This window comes from Mus pahari, chromosome 3, assembly GCF_900095145.1.
Source record: "Mus pahari chromosome 3, PAHARI_EIJ_v1.1, whole genome shotgun sequence".
In the NCBI taxonomy this organism is placed as follows: Eukaryota; Metazoa; Chordata; class Mammalia; order Rodentia; family Muridae; genus Mus; species Mus pahari.
In genome coordinates this window covers 116,013,216-116,032,477 of record NC_034592.1, presented here as the reverse complement: position 1 = coordinate 116,032,477, position 19,262 = coordinate 116,013,216, and the positions used below count along the sequence as shown (strand labels likewise).

General features: G+C 43.3%; 1 protein-coding gene across 1 annotated transcript in view; it reads left to right on the top strand.

Moving 5' to 3' along the window:
- The first annotated feature begins 1,658 nt into the window (after positions 1-1,658).
- The window catches only part of Fermt1 (fermitin family member 1), a 44,740-nt gene continuing 27,136 nt past the window's right edge, over positions 1,659-19,262 (top strand). The window contains exons 1-7 of the mRNA XM_029536320.1: positions 1,659-1,796; positions 2,061-2,354; positions 5,266-5,434; positions 7,717-7,950; positions 11,052-11,198; positions 12,138-12,351; positions 13,964-14,066. Of these exons, the coding sequence (XP_029392180.1) occupies positions 5,284-5,434; positions 7,717-7,950; positions 11,052-11,198; positions 12,138-12,351; positions 13,964-14,066 (849 nt within the window). The 5' untranslated portion in view covers positions 1,659-1,796; positions 2,061-2,354; positions 5,266-5,283. The remainder of the gene's footprint in view (positions 1,797-2,060; positions 2,355-5,265; positions 5,435-7,716; positions 7,951-11,051; positions 11,199-12,137; positions 12,352-13,963; positions 14,067-19,262) is intronic.

Here is a 19,262-nt window from a genome sequence, read left to right as displayed (position 1 = left end):
ATCTGTATAAATTTTTTAAATAATAGCAAGGAGGATACCTAAAAGTTGCTAAATTCTTTAGTACAATCCAGAGGGATTCTTTAATACAATTTTCTTTAGTATAGGTTTATTGCAATTTTCAGTGGGATGGAAAACCTGCACTGGTACCTAAAGAGCCATTAATCTTCTAAGGTCACACTGCAGACCTTGAACCTGTACAGGCTCAGTTTGTTTGTCCAGGAGCAGAGTTCTCAGAAAGCAGGTCAGTAAAGGAATGTTGTCTGCCCAAAGTCTAAGTATATTTACCTGGAAAAGGTAGAGTCGGGTGGCAGCCCCATCCCTATGGCTGTTAGGAACTTCCCCTGTTTTAGTTAGGGCTAATATTGCTATGATGAAACACCATTATCAAAAGCAAATTGGGGAGGAAAGGGATTATTTTGCTTACACTTCCATATCTAAGGTCATCATCGGAGGAAGTCAGGTCAGGAACACTACATTACCACCCAACACCTCACCATGGCCACTACCCCAACACCCCCATTAGTCCCACGACACCAACACTCCACCCTATCACCCCACCCCCACTCTTGGGCAGAAAACTAAAGGAGTGTGGCTCAGCCTGTCTTCTTGTAGAACCCGGGACTGTTAGCCCAGGGGTGGTCCCACACACAGAGAGCTGGGGTGTCCCACACACAGAGAGCCGGGGTGTCCCACATCAATCACTACTTAAGGAAATGTTTTTCAGGCTTGCCTACAGCCAGATCTTACAGAGGCAATCTCATTAATGTCACCTCCTCCAATGACTCTAGCTTGTTGTCAAATTAACATAAAACTGGCCAGTATAAGCCGGGCATGGTGGCGCACGCCTTTAATCCCAGCACTCGGGAGGCAGAGGCAGGCAGATTTCTGAGTTCGAGGTCAGCCTGGTCAACAAAGTGAGTTCCAGAACAGCCAGAGCTATACAGAGAAACCCTGTCCAGAAAAAACAAACAAACAAAACAAAAAACAAAAAACAAAAAAACAAAAACTGGCCAGTATTTCCCTAAATTCTTAATTATTTTATTCATAAAATTTCTTCTGTGCATGCCAGGAAAGAAACTCGGGGACAGGTGCTCTGCCACGGAACCTAGCCCTCTGCCCTTAAGACCCTGCATTTGTTGATAAAGTTCAAGTGATATTTATTTAGGTATTGGGGCTAAAATGTAGAGTGGTGTGTGTCCTGGAAGCTCTGTACCACCAAACTTTTAATTCAAATGTTAAATACTTGTAAGCCAAAACAATTCCTAAATATTATGATGTTCGAATATCAACAACAACAAAGATTTGACTATAAATTTCAGGCTATTTTCGATTTAAGAAGTTAAGGGCAGATTTACCTCAGTGGTACACATACCCGAGGTCTGCTGCATGATGCATAAAGTTTCCCAAGGAGCGGCTGCCATTCAGCCTTCTACTCATTTCCAGTTGAAGAACTATTTTTTTTTTTTAACCACTGTATCCCCAGGGCTCCGCCCCCAGGCATGGCACAGTAAGCATTCAACCTAATGTACAGGGCGAGGGGGGAGTTCCTCAGGCTTTGGCAATTACCAAAAGTCTCCCACACTTCCTGGGCGTGCAGCTGTCTGGAGAATACATCTAACAGGAAAATAACAGATGACTGCCTGCGGTGAGCCACTCTAGGAGTGGTCCAGCCTTTGGCTTGGAGCTCGGTCTGATCAGAGGGGGGCTTCCTCCTGCCAGGCCTCACCTTTTATTTTGGAGGACTGACATCACCTCTTACTCAGGGGTGAATCGCCTTTGTGCATGCCACCTGTCTGGTGAGGCTTGCTCCAGAACTCTTCATAGATAGACAGTTGCAGACAGGAAGGGATTCTCCCTTGCCCCGGGCATCAGTGACAAATTTTCCTAAAGGGCAAAGAAAACGAGTACCGGAGGGCTTCATTCAGGGTGCTCAGAACATTGGCGGCGTCCAGGCAAAGCCATATAAAAGTGGAGGCGGGAGGGGTGGAGTGTGTTCCAGGCTGCTTGGCTCCTGCCTGGAGCAGCCCTGCGGCTCCCTTCAACCCTCATTGTATCTGCAGCCTTCTCTTACTCGGAGCGAGAGCAAGACCTAGCAGGCTGGGCTGGACGTGCCCCCACCTGCCCGCAGCGCTAGCCTGCGCCGCCACGCTGCGGCCCCGGGACGCGGACCGTGCTTGGGCGCTGGGCGGCGGACTCCAGCAGCTCGGACTGGCTGTCGTGAGGTCCCCGCAACGTCACTCGACCCGCTGTACCCTGGTGCGGTCCCGCGAGACCCCTGCTGGCCCAAGGCGGTCTCTGGGGACGCAGCTGTCCACGTGCGGGCTGCAGACTGGGCGCCGCGGGCTCCATAGCAGGTGAGTTCTCCCGCTGAGGATTGGGATTAGCCAGGCTGGAATTCTCACCGCGGAGACTTGGGACCCCTGCCCCCCTTCTTTTCTGCAGCTCTGTGCAGTTTAACGGTTGTTGAATTGAAATAATTTTGTCTGGATTTGATCACCTCGGGCCCAGGAATCTGGCCGTGTACAGGAACTCTTCTGTTCGGCGCGGGCTGCTTCCATTAATGGGCAAAGGACAGGTGGCTGGGCACCTAGGACCCTGCGACACCCTCCCAAACCGAGCGTCCGGGTTATATTCCGGACTTTCTTTCCTCTTTTTTCTTCCCCGCATTCTCTTTGAACCGGGGCGGAGCGACCTTCACCAGGGAAGTTAAATCCAAGGTGCCCTGTTGCCTCCTATTTTGGTCTCCATGGGTGAGCTTCCACCCAGCTGAAGTTTGCTCCACAAGTAACAACTTGTTGTTGAGGATGAGAACCTCAGGCCAAACTGAAGGCGCAGAGAGATAGGAAAGGAATGTGGGAAAACCAGATCGTCTTCATTTTAAGAGGAATTTTCGTTGTAAGGGATCTGTCCATTTTCCATACAAATGCGTTAATCACTCCAATCAGGAAAACTAAGGATCCTGTGTCCTTTGTTTTAAAATTGACCCTGAAGACCCAGATAATGAGCAAAACTAAATCATCTTTAAAAAAAAAAAAAAAGTTAGTTAGTTATGTGCAAAGCGTTATTTGAAACTCAGACTCAAAAAAAAAAAAAAAATAGCATTTTGGAGATTGCAAGGCTCTTCCGTGTCAAGTTGACCCTGAAGGGGCTTTTTTTATTGTCACTTCACTGCTGCTCTGTTTGTAGAAACAATAGGCGCTTTTAAAAGCTAGAATTCATTCGTGTGTTAAGAGTTTTCTCTCCTGTTGTTGCAAAATCACCCAGGACGTTTCTCAGAGTGATGTAAGTTTAGAATAAAGGCGATGGTTCTTGTTGGGGTACCCCCACCGAACTTAATATGATTTACCGTGACATCCTACCTTCCCTCAACCCCAGTTTCCTCCTTTTAAAATGAGTGTTGGTGAGAGTGAAGGAGCTAATGCACCATGCAGAAATGCTGCAGGTGGCCCTCCAGAGGACCTCTGTGATGAGAGGCCCCCCATTGCATCCTTGCACTGCACCTTGGGATGCCTCTGGTTATAAAGCACTACTGAGTTCTTGAATTTGATTCAAACACTTTAAATCTGTCCTAACCACGTTCAGATGTGCAGTAGTCGATCTTTGGATTTGTGGTATTCAATGTATCTCATGTGTTTTTTTTGAAATTCACTTAGGGCTTACAGATCTGAGAGGAACACGTGGTGGCATGACATTGGTGGTTTAATTATCCATTGTTATGAAGGCAGTGCCCCTCATACACCATTACCACCCCAGCTTCAGATGGGTCTGCCCCAAGCTTCAGATGGGTCTGCTAGATTGATGCAGGGACTTAGTCCTGCATCTACTTTTTCATTTGCCTGTTGTGACTGCAGAGTGAGAGCCACAGAAGCTGGCTGGGTCTCAGAGTGTGAGACTGGCTGTCATGGTTAGGAGTGCTGTCTTGGGAATGTTAGTACAGTCGGTCCCTCGAGATAGACCTTATGAAAGCATGGGCTTCTTCTCATAAACTCCCTTGCATAGGGACATGAAAAGGAGTCCCTACTGTCATTTAAGTGCCTCTATTTAAAATCCTTTTAAAAGCCCAAATTAGCAACATCATTTGAACTCACATCTCAAGTTTTGTTGAAGTTCTGTCTGCTTTGGATTCTGATTTCCCTAAAACCACCAGACCCTAACAGTCTGGGTTATATTTGTTTTTGTTCCTTTACTTTGCCTTTAGCACCCCAGTTAGGAGAAAACTGTGGGTTTGAACTTCCTACCCTATCTTAAAGACTAAATTTTGGCCAGTCACTCATGTTTGGTTATTGTTTGTTTATTTTTGTTTTTTTGTTTTATCTTTTGCCAAAGATGTATACAAAACCTTTGTGGAGCCAAGAGTGATGGCACACACCTGCCATGCCAGCCCTTGGGAGGCCGAGGCAAGAGGATTGCAAAGTGGAGGCAACAGAGTGACCTTGTCTCCAAAAGAAACCTTATCGTGTGCTTTAAAAGAGTGACTTCCTTTGGATGGGAGCTATATAACTCAGTGTTAAGATCATGCACAAGGCCCTGTGTTAGACACCCTAACACTACAGAAATAAAAGAGTAACTTAAGTAAATCAAACATACATACACAGTAATTATTGTCATATGCCGATGCCATCATACACATTAAGATAAGATAATGATTGATATACAGTTAGTTTGCTGAGTTTTTACTTTAGGGTTCTCAGACAGAAGGTGCCAATATTAGTAGGAGGAATATAGTAACACTGATCTATGAGAGACACTAAAGAGAGGATTTCAGTGGGAAATGGTTTTAGTGGAAAGCTCCTTATAATAGAGTGTACTGAAGTATATTTGCATATTACAAAATATGTTGAACTGCTACATTAAAATCTGTCCATTTTATCACACACAAACTATATTTCAGTAAATAGAGAAGTTACTTTAAGATATCATGGAAGGTTGCCATGTTATTGTGTTTTGTCAAAATAGATCAGAGAAATCAAGAAAAAATAGTAGAAAGGAAAAACCAAAATTGATATGGGCAAGAAATACATACCCCAGTAGAGAAAAGAAAATAACAGAACTTTAGATAGTTGCGATTACTTTTATACGTCCTTTTATATATACAATTAGGATCCTAATTTAATATCTAGGTACCAGTAACCTTACAGAGTTCTTTGAACAAAAATCTAAAATAAAAATATTAAAAGGGAAAACAATGGCTTTTCTCCGAGGACATGCTGGCACCTTCCACTGTCCCCTGCCATTCTGATCTATGTTTGTCTTTTGTCCCTGAAGACACCTGCCTGGGCCACAATGTTGTCATCTGGTGACTTTACATCTGCATCCTGGGAGCTCGTGGTCCGAGTTGACCATGCACGTGGAGAGCAGCCGACAAAGGTCACACTGAGGGTGTCTGGGGACCTACATATCGGGGGAGTGATGCTCAAGCTTGTGGAACAGATGAGTACGTCATTCCTTCTCCATGCTCTTCTGTGTTTGAACCCCTCTGTGTTACCTCCCCCTTCCATTACATTCCATGGCTGGCCCTAGATTTCCTGACAGCCTGTTCCTCTTCCCCACCTCTAGTCTCTCCCAGGAAGAGAAAGAGGGAACCATGCAAGAGCTTTTAAATGAATCCAGCTACCTTTGTAAAAGCTCAAAATACAATGGTAAACTATATTATAATGAGCGTGTGTGTGTGTGTGTGTGTGTGTGTGTGTGTGATATGTAACACCATACTCCCACCAGACAGCGCAGAGATCATAGGGTGACAAAGCATTAACTACAGAGTCCATTCTTTGATAAGTTCATGCTAAGCTCAGCTTGTTGTCAGTGTGTCGTTTGACACTTGTCCACCAACAAAGAGAAGTCTTCTTCCAGCCTTAGAGTTGAATGTTTTGTTTTCTATTTCTTTGAGGCTTTGGATGCTGGGCTCTCATTTACCCTGAGACAAAGCTCTTTTCTAAGTGCATCTTGAATGGAAGGCAGCGTTCATATGGAAAAGTGCACTTGTAAGGTGCAGGTTAGTGAGTGTCCATACACACGTGACCATCACCCAAATAGAGAAGGAACATCACCTGCTACCTGTCTCAAGCCCACACTTGCTGCCCACTCCCCATCGCTGCTTCACCAAGGGCAACCACCATCCTGGCCTCTCATTTTGCTGTTTTCGACTTTCATATAAATGGACTCATAAAGGATATACGCTTACATAGTTGCTTCCTTTGATTTAATTTTATGTTTAAAAGAAATCCATATTGTTGCATATGGTTTGGGTTCATTTAATTGTGTTGCTAAATAATATTTGATTGTGTGAACAATTTATCCACTTATCCCTTGATGAACATTTGAGTTATTTCCTTTTTCACTTCATATTGATAGTAGAATAAAATATCTCTTGATAAACATTTTTTTCGAGCATTGGATTAGTTCATTTCTGTTGCTATAACAAAAATACCTGAGGCTGGGTGACTGTAAAGAAAAGAGGGTTGGTTATTTTGCCACAATGGTTCTGGCCAAAGGGCTAGGGACGACATCTGATGGTAGAAGACCGAAAGGCTCTCAAGACAGCATGAGTTATCCTATAGCAAGGAGTGTGTGTGCATGGATACATGCATGAGTGCGTGTGTTCGCATGCATGTCTCTACCTGGATTCTCCTGCTTTGCTGTAAAGGCAACAGATTCAACCAGGAAGGGCTGCATTTTAGTGGTCATACCTAATCCTACTTACTTTCCAAAGGCTCCACCTCCCAATACTGAGGTCAGATGAAATCTCCACTTTCTTCCTCCCCAACAGTGTGGATCAACCCTCAACTCTTAAAGCCCTGGGGGACACTCAGCCATATCTCAACCACAACCACAGCAGATATATTCTATGCCACAGAGAACAATTACTGATCCATTGCCTTCCAAAACAATCTGATGCTTCTACTAAGAGCATTAAGAGATGGGTTTTCTAATTCAAGAAGAGGCAGAGTTCCCTGAGAGAAAAATAACAAAAATTAAGATGTTGATGTCTCTCAAAGCCAATCTGTTCTACAAAGTGAGTTCCAAGACACCCAGGGCTACACAGAGAAACTCTGTCTCAAAACTCCCTTATCACCACCACCACCAACAACAACAACAAAGGGTTGATGTCTCCTAGTTTAGCAAAATGAAAGATTGAACTGACTTCGCTCTGACGAAAGGAAATCTCGCCTTTGATACTAATGCTGAAGGAACGTCTGAGTGTGTATGCCCACACTGAGGGGGAGAAGGTGCAGCTCCGATGTCAGCAATGTGTGCTCTGTACACTGCAAATATAAAACTGATAGAAGGGATGGATGGACACGGCTGAAAAGACTGAGCTGTCAGCTTTCCATATTCTGTGTGACCTGTGGGGACCATCACTGCTTCCTTGTGATCCAGTAGTACAAGAATTAATTTCTATAAAAGATTACCATTGATTAAGCAATCAAGATTGAGGCATAGAGGACTTGGGCATATGTTTAGCATTCATTAGAACAAAAGTTTTGTCTTATTTTATTTTTCATGATACTTAAAGGTAAATAAGTGTAGAGTTCAGACACCATTTGTTCCCCGCTCCTCCTGGGAGACTTTAGAAGGAAGCTAAGAACTATAGAGCCTTGAACCATAGCAAAAGATTGTAAGCTGAAGGTTAGTGCTTCACCCGCCATGGATAGACTGGGGTGTCTGCAGCCCACGTGTTCAGCTTCCTCTCACAAACTGTGTCCTCCACTTTTGCAGACATAGCCCAAGACTGGTCAGACTTTGCTTTGTGGTGGGAACAGAAGCGCTGCTGGCTTCTAAAGACGCACTGGACCCTGGACAAGTGTGGGGTCCAGGCTGATGCCAACCTTCTCTTCACCCCTCAGCATAAGATGCTTCGCCTTCGCCTACCCAACACCAAGACGGTGCGGCTGCGCGTCAGCTTTTCTGCTGTGGTGTTTAAGGCTGTCGCTGATATCTGCAAAGTGCTGAGTGAGTTCCCTGCAGGGCCCACTGTGCCCTTTAGACTCTTGGCAAAGGAAGACAGGAAAATTACTTGTGCTTTCTGCCCGCCTCAAGCCTTTGCTAGAGAACCCTCCTTTACAAGGAAGTAAACTCCCATGGCCAGGGCCGAGCACGGTGGCAGCCCTTCAAGTGGCATGAAAGGAAAGGAACGCTATTTGCATAAATCATTTCCACAAGCTTACAATTAGTTGTTCAGATACATTTGTGAGTAGAAGTGGGCATGTTAACCATGCCACTCCAAACTCCTTTCTCCAAATGCCACTCAGATATTTAAGACAAACAAAAGGAATTTTGTAAAAATCTTTTATTATGATACACTGTGGTCTCTGTCTTTGGGGTGTTAGCACTACGCACTGTAATTCCTTCATTAGTACTTGGCTCCTGTAAATAAAGGCAAAAGTCATTTAAGAAGCTTAAACAGAAAAGCGCTCTTTGGAAAGAGAGCTTAGTAAGTAGAGTGTTTGCTTTATCAATTCCCAGAAAGCATGTTTTTAAAAAGATGGGCACAGTGGTACACACTTGTGAGCCCAGCAGTGAGGAGGCAGAGACAGGTGGATCCCTGGGACTCCCTGGACAGCTAGCCTGCCCTACTTGGCAAGGTCCAGGCCAGTGGAAGACCCCATATCAATAAAACAAGGTTAATGGCTCCTGAGGGAATGGCACCAAGGAGATCTTCTAGCCTCACACATATGTGCACTCAAGTGTACATGTGCCTGAAAACGCAAACATCTGCATATGTACTACACATATATACTCAAAAATGCATTTATAAATAGAAGGTTAATCTTATTTTTGTTTGGTTTTTAAATATGATCTTATGTAGCCAAGGCTTGCCTCAATTTTGTAGTCTTCCTGCCTCAGTCTAAAAAAATACTAAGATTACTAGCATATGCCACCAGGCTTACCTGATGAATTGGTGCCTCATGGTATAACATCACAGAGACAACACTACTCCAACTATTTTTTCCTTTATGAAACACTATAGAAACAGGGACCCTTGTACTATGAGTGGTTCTTATTTCCTACTTTTTTAAATGTGTGGGTGTCTTCTTTGGTACCAAGAATATTAGATATCACCCAGCACGCGAACACGAAATGTTATTTCTCACTGAGTATTCTCTTTCCCCCACTAAACTATAAGCTGCTTCATTCTTTCATTCAATCATTCATTCAACAAGTGCTCTTTGAGCCCTACTGTACAGCGGGCAGTATGGTGACGAAGATCAGTACCATCTTGCCCTTTGAAACAGGCAAAGACGGATAGTCAACAAACAGGGAAGGAAGACTAGAGAGCGTTAAAAATGGGACAGGAGGTAGAGGAAATGAAGGAAGGTGTTCACAGATTTAGGAATGTCCATGTTAGACATTAAGGGTTCTGATGGCCTGAAACAGGATTAGGAAGAAACACTAACTAACTCCGCATATCAATGTCCGGCACACACTGGCTGCCTGGTGGCTGTTTAGTGAACCATTCAATACATGGAATATTCCATTGGGGAACACAAGTTCCTAGAGTGTCCCTGACATGTGGTAGGCAAATATGAAGCAAAAAGGACACGTTTTTGGTTTTGTGGTTGGTAGTATTCTAGTGAGGGTTCCAACATCAAATAACAGACCAAATGAAGAGGCCTTTTCCACACCCCGAAGGTGACACATCACAGTTGAGGGCAAGCAGTCAGCTGCTCTCCTCTCTGTGGCTTTGAAGACACGTTAAGAAAGAGCCCTGCTCAGCATCTCTAATCACGGCTCTTACATTCATCACCACTAGCTCAGATCGATTTAGCAGTACAGCGGTTTCCCCTGAGAAACTGAAGAGGCACAGATCTTCACTGAAGGTTTCCCTTGTTATGTTATGCTTAATGCTAGAATATTTAAGTTATCAGAGGTGTATAAAATGGTCCCAGGTATGTTTGTAGCCTGATAGTCAGACATCCTGGCTGATGGAGAGAGACAGCTGTATCGCTCAGACCTCAGAGCACCACGCAGTTTGTGAGAGAATCTAGGAGAGCAGGTTCCAGAACCCTTAAAGCAGCCACTTCCTTGGGCTAGAGCTTAAAATAAGGCCGCTCCATGGGTTATCAGCAGCTCTGACTACAACTGCACTGCTGGATGAGTCAAGGAAGGGTTATCATAGCTTCAAAAGCCAACTCTGAGATAAGGAATCTAGAACTTAGGTCCTGATGCCAGGATCTACTGTGTGGAAACAGAGAAGAGAGATCGTAGACATTCAGCTTCCAGTAAGAGTGTCACAGTGTGGGAAACCAGGACCTCTGAGAGGCAGGACAGATAGCCTCAAGGCTGTCCCAGGAGGGTGAAGATACCAAAGAAGATGCCTACCCCTGAAGTCTCTTTGTGCGGAGCATGAATCCTCTCACACGGACTGTCGGAGGTGTGCAGTAGAGGACATGGCTAGCAGGCAGCACACGCTCTTGACAGACACCCAGATGCTCTCAAACTACAGGGAGTTGGGTTGGCACACATGAAAATGATGGAGACTCAGAAGGCAAAACAGAACACGAGGGCACCTCCAAGGGATGGCAGGAAATGATGACCATTGTGTAGGGAAAGAAAGACTGCAGAGTCAATGGTCCACAAATCAAAAAGGATGTTGTGACTCTTTGTGGTTATCTACAAACCAGAGTCGGGGTAAGGAAGGAAAAAGAGGGAAAAATCAGTAGTTTGTAGATAACATTAAGAGTCGTCCAGCACTGACAGTACTTGCAGCTGGCTGGCAAGCCTGTGGTGAAGGCATGATACCATCCCCTTTGCTCTGCATCCACTTGAAATAACTTCATCACAAGTTAAAACACAAACTAGACCAGAAGTTGCACTAGTCTGAACCTCCTACCACTGTTTGCTATCCTGATCTAACTTGGGGGTGGGGGGGAGAGTCTTTACTCCTTTTCTGCTCTTTCAAACCAGATGCAGTGGGTTCCATTTGCCGTCAAAATCTTCCCCAGTCCCACAGAGACCTATCAAATACAGTTGTGAGCCTCAGAAAGATTTTTTTTTTCTTTTCAGTTCTCTTGTTTTTTGTTTCTGTCAGTTGTCACTTTGTTTTATTTTAGATATCAGAAGACCAGAAGAACTTTCACTGTTAAAGCCTTCTAGTGACTATTGTAAAAAGAAAAAGAAGAAAGAAAAAAATAGTAAAGAGCCATTGATTGAAGACATCCTGAACCTGGAAAGTTCTTCATCAAGTTCAGGTTCTCCAGGTAAGGGGCTGCTGTTTCAGCTTCTGATTGTGTGTGTGTGTGTGTGTGTGTGTGTGTGTGTGTGTCTCCTGGATGAAAGAATCTAAAGAAGCTGTACCAAGACCCTAGAAGCAACACAGGGGATCTCTATGTCTCCCCCTCTTGCTTTCTCTTACCCCTCCCTCTCTCCATGTTCTCTCCAAGAAAAGAAAGATCAACTGACAAGTTGAGGAGGGACTACCTCATTAAGTTTAAAGAGGTTTTAAACTTAGACTCTTTGACTCTTTCAAAGGTATGCTTAGTAACTCATGGTTTTGTTTGTGTATCATACGCTGTAAAATGCAAGCACAAAAAACCATGAATTGTGGGTAAAAAAGTAAATTTTAGAAAGAATGCAATTTAGATCATTTAAATATATTTCTCCTTTTCTGGTTTGTCTTTGTGTGACTCTTTCGGAAGCAGGTTTCATTGGCTTGTGTAGAGAAGGCAGGTAAAGATTCTGAGACTATATATCCTTTCTTCCCTATCAAAACAACTTCACTAGCTTTTTTGTAATATCGAGGGTTTTCCTGTATAGTGTATTTCAGTGCAAAGAATAAAAGAGTGAGAGTCAGGCAAGCAGTTACTGTGTCCTTAAAAGTAGCAAGCACAGCCCTTTGCTGTCTGAGACATTTTGTATCTATGGTCTCAGTTCCCTAATGGCACCAGAAGACAAGAGGACTCTGAATGGTTAGAAAAGGCTTACTTGCCAACATTTATCTGTGTTGAGTTTTGGAAACTTCTACATGTCTGAGACCCGAGGACTGGAAGGTCCAGACAAAATCTTTACCTGTGTGTAACTGACGTTCCTACCATCCTGACTCCTGGCACATTTAAACCAAAATTGTTTCAGGATAACTTCTTCTAAAGATTCCTAAGATAAATCACCTATCAGCCTGTCTCTCTCTTCTTGCCTCATAGTAAGCCCCGGCTTGTACAGTAAGACCATGACACCCACATACGACCCCATCAATGGGACACCAGCCTTATCCACTATGACTTGGTTTGGTGACAGCCCTTTGACAGAGCAAAACTGCAGTGTTCTGGCCTTCAGCCAACCTCCTCCATCACCAGATGTCCTCGCCGACATGTTCCAGCCTCGATCTTTGGTTGACAAAGCCAAGATGAATGCAGGGTAAGGATGGGGCTCCATCTTCCTCCTGTCTGAACTGGTATTCATACACTAAGAGATGTCAAAGATACGGGGACTGTCTAATTTGGGGAGTTATAGGCATGAATATTGTACTTTTTAGCAAAATTCAAAAGGCTAACTTTAACAGAAAAAAAAAAGATGAACAGAGACTGGGGTTGTCTCAATACCTTTAAAGGGTCACAAAACTGTTGTGTTCCAATAACTTGATGTCTTCCTATCCATAACTATGACTCTTGCTGTTACAGTGTGAAAAGAGTTTAGGGGGGTGGGAGCGGGTAGAGAGTAACTTATAAGCTTGGTGCCCTCTATGAACCTATATTTTACAGAACACTGCTTCTCCCTAGTTAGAATGAAGTTGCGGGGCTGGAGAGATGTCTCAGTGGTTGAGAACACTGGCTGCTCTTTCAGAAGTCCAGAGTTCAATTCTCAGCAACCACATGTTGGCTCATGACCATCTGTAATGAGATCTAATGCCCTCTCTGGCATGCAGATAGAGCACTCATAGATAGAATAAATAAACTAAAAAAGAATTAAGATGTGACATTTATTTACATTTAAATGTTCAGCAGCCTCACCTGTCTAGAGGTTAATGCACTGCATAGCACGTGTGATTTTTCCTGTCTCTGCAAAAGGATCTGCTAGGCATGTCCAACCCGTGACCTATGGTCACACATGCATAAGAAAGCCACAAATACAACACAACACAAAATTACAAAGTTCCTTAAATTATGAGTTTTAAACGTTTATTTTGCTGTGCATTGGTGTAGTTCTCGATTGTGAACTTTGTAGACAACAATGCTGTGTTGCTTGTCAAAAGACTGCACACTGCTAAAGCTAGACCTAGCTTTGGGCTGACCACGGTGGAGCAGCAGGGCACGCAGTTAGAAACAGGGACTTACATGCTGGCTCCACCATGGATCTATACCCTTGCATAGATCATAAAATTCACAGAAACTTGGTCACTTCATCTACTACACTGAGGGAGTGACAGACATGATGGTATGTGTCTATAATTCTAGCACTCAGGAAGGAAGAAGATCACATGTTCAAAGCCAGCTTGGAGTACACATGAGATTCTGTCAAAGAAAGAAAGAAAGAAAGAGAGGAAGAGAGGAAGAGAGAAAGAAAGAAAGAAAGAAAGAAAGAAAGAAAGAAAGAAAGAAAGAAAGAAAGAAAGAAAGAAAGAAAAGAAAAAAGAAAGAAAGAAGAAGAAAGAGAGGAAGAAGAAAATAAAAGAAAGAAGAAGGAAGGAAGGAAGCAAGGAAGCAAGGAAGGGAGGAAGAAAAGGAAGGAAGGAAAAGGCAGGGGAACGGAGGGAAATGAAGGGAGGAAAGGAAGAATGGAGGGAAAGAAAAAAAGAAAAGGAGAGAAACGCTAGATATCAACCCCCATAGCTCCTTCATTAAGGATATTTTTTAACTTAAGAGCAGTAAGGTAAGGTGCAAATATGAGCTATTATGTGCTCATTAGTTTTGTTGACATTGTTTCCCCTGCCCATGTGCATGGATTTATATAATATACAGTATGTAACTCAATGTGGTGGGCATGTATGCAAAGTGAGCTGGTTTTTAAATCCTAACCTGTTGTTTCCTAGCTGGCTGGATTCCTCAAGATCCCTTATGGAACAAAGCATTCAAGAGGATGAGCAGCTGCTGTTGAGATTTAAATACTACACCTTCTTTGACTTGAATCCTAAAGTAAGAAATTGTTCTGTTTCATTTTGTTTTCCTTTTGTCATGTGCTTGAGGACACTTTCCTAAGAGCAAGCCAGGACCACAAAGTGACCCACACAAGATGCCCCACCACAGTATAAAATGTCTTAGCAGAAAGGGGTCGTCTGTCTAAGTAAAGAACACAGGCAAATCTCTACCCAACGCCTATTAGGAAAGGTAATGAGAGCTGAGCCTTTTGGACTTCTAGCGCTTTCCTGCTTACAGGAAAGCCATTTGGTGGAGTTGAGCAGCAGCAGCTAACTGGCTGGTTATAGAAAACATCGAATGAAACAGTGTGGTCTCTGTGTGGCCAGGCAACCTCCCCACATCAGCCCTGTGAAGGGATTGTGCGTCCCTATCTCCTTCCTTTCTCTCTGACCATGAGCCTGCCTCTACCTTTCTCTGTACTTTTCTCCCCTGCAGCCACACCTCTGCCCTCTTGGTTGATTTGTAGCTATCTTTCAACCGCTGGTCTCAGTTCTCTGGCTTCCCTACTAAATTTCTTCCAAAAATAAACCAACAACAAAAAAAAATTAAATAAATAAATAAAGACCTTACTCCTTTTCAGTGTGTGTGTGTGTGTGTGTGTGTGTGTGTGTGTGTGTGTGTGTGTGTAAGGCAGATCACTTGGTACTGGATAATTGATTTAGGTGTTCATCCCTGGAGAAGACTAATTCTCTGTCAGCAGTCATTAATGGCTTCTTGCTCCGTATCTATGGATGGGGCCCCATGAGACACCCATGACATCCGTGCTAGAATGTCAGCTGTTATTAACATTGCTCAGGTCTTACTGAGGCATATATATTGTTGAGATTTCATGGGTGTAGCTTCCCTGTCATCTCATAGCAGACTTTCTGGTCATCCGGCTCTTGGAATCTTTCCACCCCTGCTTCAGAATGGTCTGAGCCTTAGGTATAGGAATTGGGGTGTAGGTGTATCAACTGGGACCAGCATCCCATAGTCAGTTGTTGTCTGCATTTTGACCAGTTGGGGACTCCTGAAATGGTCTCCATTTGTGGCAAAATAACCTTCTTTCATGAGGGCTAAAAGCTACACTTGTCTGTGTATAGAAGGGTAAGTATTTAAAAGGGAGTTAGGAATTATACTGATCTAGGAAAGTGACAACAGGAGGCTATCCTAGGTTTTCAGTACCAGCATGATTTCTCTCTACTCAGTGAGGCTCAAGTCTAACTGGAGAGCTGTTGGTTACTGCCTAGATGTGAGTGCCACTATTACACTGTAAGATTATCTTGCCGAGCTAGTTATTGTAATGGTTCGTAGATATAGATGGGTAAGACTTTTAATTGCTTTTCTTCCTTGGAATTTTGCACAGCACTTCTGAGACTATAAAAGCAATACCCCAGGAAGAAGGCTTTCTGATCAGATCTAGCTCATCATCCTCTGAGTCCTATGACTGAAATTTGTGGTGTCATCAACAGGGACTTACCTTCAACTTCTGGGAGGCAACCAAGGGTGACAGCTATAACCTATATTACTTAGGAGTCTCTTAGACTCCCCTGACCAACAGCCCAAAAAGAGATTTCTCATAGCTATTGCTGGGGACTTTGTGATTTCATTTTTAAGCTCTAGCCCTAGTTCAACTCCAGTCTTTCCTCATTTAATTCTCAGATAAACTATGTTGTTGTGTGCTTTCTGTTCTAATAACCTACCTGAAATGGTTCAAAAAATAGATAAATATGAATAGAAAATATATTCACACTGTTTTAATTGCTAAGCCAGAATACTGGCTCTGTTTTATCTATTCAAATGTTCCCCCCATGTATTAGTTTATTTATTCACTTATTTATCAAGCAACTATTTTTAGAACTAAGCTGCATGCAGGAAATCCAAAACTGTTAGGCATTAAAGCCAACAAACTAAAATGCACAGGTCTGCCACATGAAACAATGAACTGTAGTAAGTAAATTCTTTATCAAGGGACATAGCAATGCATGTGTGTTGCATTTTATAAAAAGAAAGAAAGAAAGAAAGAAAGAAAGAAAGAAAGAAAGAAAGAAAGAAAGAAAGAAAGAAAGAAAGAAAGAAAGCAGGATGTGTTTGGTGGAGGAGCCGTATGCTGATGTAGGAGGGAGTGCCTTTGCCGGCCCTTGCTGAGGCATCCCTTCCCCCTGCGGTACCAGCCCTACAATGGATATAGTATGGAATAGAGTTTATTTATGGCATGGAGAGGGAAGTTGAGGAGGGAGTAGAGATAGAGAAAGGCAGAGAGAGAGGGAAAGAAGAAGAAAGAGAGAAAGAGAGAGAGTGCATGTGCAGAGGAGAGGTCGACCAGGAACACATGGAGGGAGGGAGGGAGAAGAGAAGGGACAGAGAGGGTAAGAAAGCAAGAGGGGAAAAGAGTGAGGAGGGGAAAACAGCCCCTTTATAGTGAGTCAGGCATGGCTGGCTGTTGCCAGGTAACTGTGGGGTAGAGCTTAGAAGGAATGCTAGCAATGTATTCTTCTTGTTGTTGTTGTTGCTGCTGCTGCTGTTATATTGAACAAATAATAAAATCCAGTGTAGGTCTCAGAAGTCACTGTAAGTCAAAATGCAAACTTGCCTAGCCTCTGTGAAAAGCGATGTGGCAATATCTATCAAAATTACAACTCTACTTTGACCTGCAAATCTATTTATAGAACAGTGGTACTTATGTAACTATATGTTACTACTATAGGTTATTACTGCGTAATTAGTTTTTTAAAAAGACTGGAAACCACCTAAATGTCCATCAGTAGAGAATTGCTTAAGTAAGTTATGATACGTTTATACCATACTGTTGCTAAAAAGAATGAGTCAGCTCATTTGTTTTCTTGTGAGCACTTTTAAATATGTTTAAAACATGAACTAAGAAAAGAAACTTTCTTTTCTAGCTCTGATAGTCCATGCTATCTTCAAGTTTTGTAAGCAATAAGGACATTAGAGGACCCCAGGATACTGACCTCCATTCCCAGCAGTCAGAGAACCTTGTGGTCAGATTAAACAATAAAATTTCTTGAGAACATGAAAGCGATGATACAGGTTTATTGACCTGTGTGTGTCATGGTTGGCGTGTGGGGAAAGCATTTGCTGAGCTAATGAGACAGACAGAAACAGGAATGTGCATAACAGAGATGGCAGAATCCATCCGTGCCCTCCAGGGTGTGAGGTTCTAGCTTTAGTCAACCAGGAGAGAGAAAAATGAAAGCTAAGCATTAACCCAAGTAGCCCATACCCAGTGTCCTGGTTGTTACTATTATTGTGCCGAAACACCATATCCAAAGCAACTTAGGGAGGAAACGGTTTATTTGGGTTATTCTTTCATATCACTGTTAATCAAAGGAAGTCAGTGTGGGAACTCACATAGAGGGACATAGAGGCAAGAGGTGACACCGAGGCCATGAAGGGGCCTCATGGTACACTTGCACTTTCTTAGAGAACCTGGGACCATCAGCCCAGGCATGGCACCACCCATAATTGTCTGGGCCCTCTCCCATTAATCACTAATTAAGAAAATGCCCTACAGGCTTGCCTACAGTCCAACAGAGGCGTTCTCTCAGTGAGGCTCCCTCCTCTCTGATGACCTTAGTTTGTGTCAAGTTGACATAAAACTATCCAGCATACCCACTGACAAGAGAGTTGTTGCTAAATCAGTGGAGAAGAGACTAAAGTATTCTCAGAGATAGAAACCTACAGGATGTTGTTAATGACCTACAGTTAATGCCTCAGCACTTGCATGGGAAAACTGGCCTCTGAGAGGGAAACCTCAAAGCCAGGCAGAACCAATCGAGAGTCTCTGGACAGCTCTGAGGACAGGGCTTGGCCAGCACTGAGCCCTTATTCTGGATCCTATTGATCTCCTACTGTTAACTTACAAGGCAGATAATTGTAGTTTAATGTATCTTACACACCATTATTTTATTTGGCTTGTGGGGCATGTATAGATGTTCAGGTGTGGGAGCTTTTTATTACACTTTTAAAATCTTTATTAACTGCTCTGAAGAAAGCCTTGCTGAGCGGCCTATCCCACTGAGATCCTGAAGTATTGGTGCCTAGATACACTAGGACTGAGGGGCTGGCAAACATCTAGGTTGACCTGGCTGGTCAAGTGTAAGTTTTGACTGTTTTGACATCACTATTTAGATTTTTGTCTATAATCTATGAATTCAAACAGGATTCGTGTGTGTGTGTGTGTGTGTGTGTGTATAGTATGTGTAGTGTGTGTGTAGTGTGGTAATGGCTGCATGACTTTTTTTGTTTATTTTTGAGAGGAGTCTGTCTATGTTGCCCAGGCTAGTCTCTCAGTGTCATGCTCAAATGATCCTCTGCTTCAGGCTTCCCTATATCTGAGATGACAGGCCTATGCCACCTCACCTGGATTCATGTTTACTGTGCATGTGAATTTCTTTTAGTTGTAAAGTCTTGATTGAACAATAATTTATGTCCTATAAAACTCATTCTCTGGAAGTCAGGGGTCATGGCACATGTCTGTAATTCCAGTATGGAATTACTTGCCTACTTACCATTATCACCAGGGCTAGTCACTAGTTTGGGCTTGCTTCACATTTAGACATCCCCTATTGCCTCTGTTCTTAACAGGCATAAATAAGATTAATACAGAAGGAAAAATAAGCCAGTGCTAACCAGCTCATGAGGAGTCTACTGAGGTCCTCTGAGTATTTTCCATCCTTCCTTTACGTTGTCTTTATCAATTCTATTTCTTCTAAGTATACAGTATAATGTATAGCTATTGTTAAAAAAAAAAGTTTCAAATGGGCCTGGAGACGTGGCTCAGTGATTAAGACTGCTTGCTGTACAACCCTGAGGACCTGAGTTTAGATCCTAGCACCCAAGTAGCTAACTAGGCATGGTCTCACATGGGCCTGTAACTCCAGAACTGAGGTGGGAAGACACAGGGGTGAGACTGAGGCTTTCTGGATGCCAGCCAAGCTGAGAAACCGTGAACTCTGTGTTCAGGGAGAAGGCTTGCCTCAAAGGAATAGGCAAGGGTGATAGAGGGGGTACTAACAGCCCTCGGGCCTACTTTCCCATGCCTACGTGAATCCATGCCCATACCGCACACAAGCACACACCACACACACACACAGAGAGAGAGAGAGAGAGAGAGAAAGAGAGAGAGAGAGAGAGAGAGAGAGAGAGAGAGAGAGAGAGAGAGAAATTAGGAAAGAATTTCCTAAAAACAGA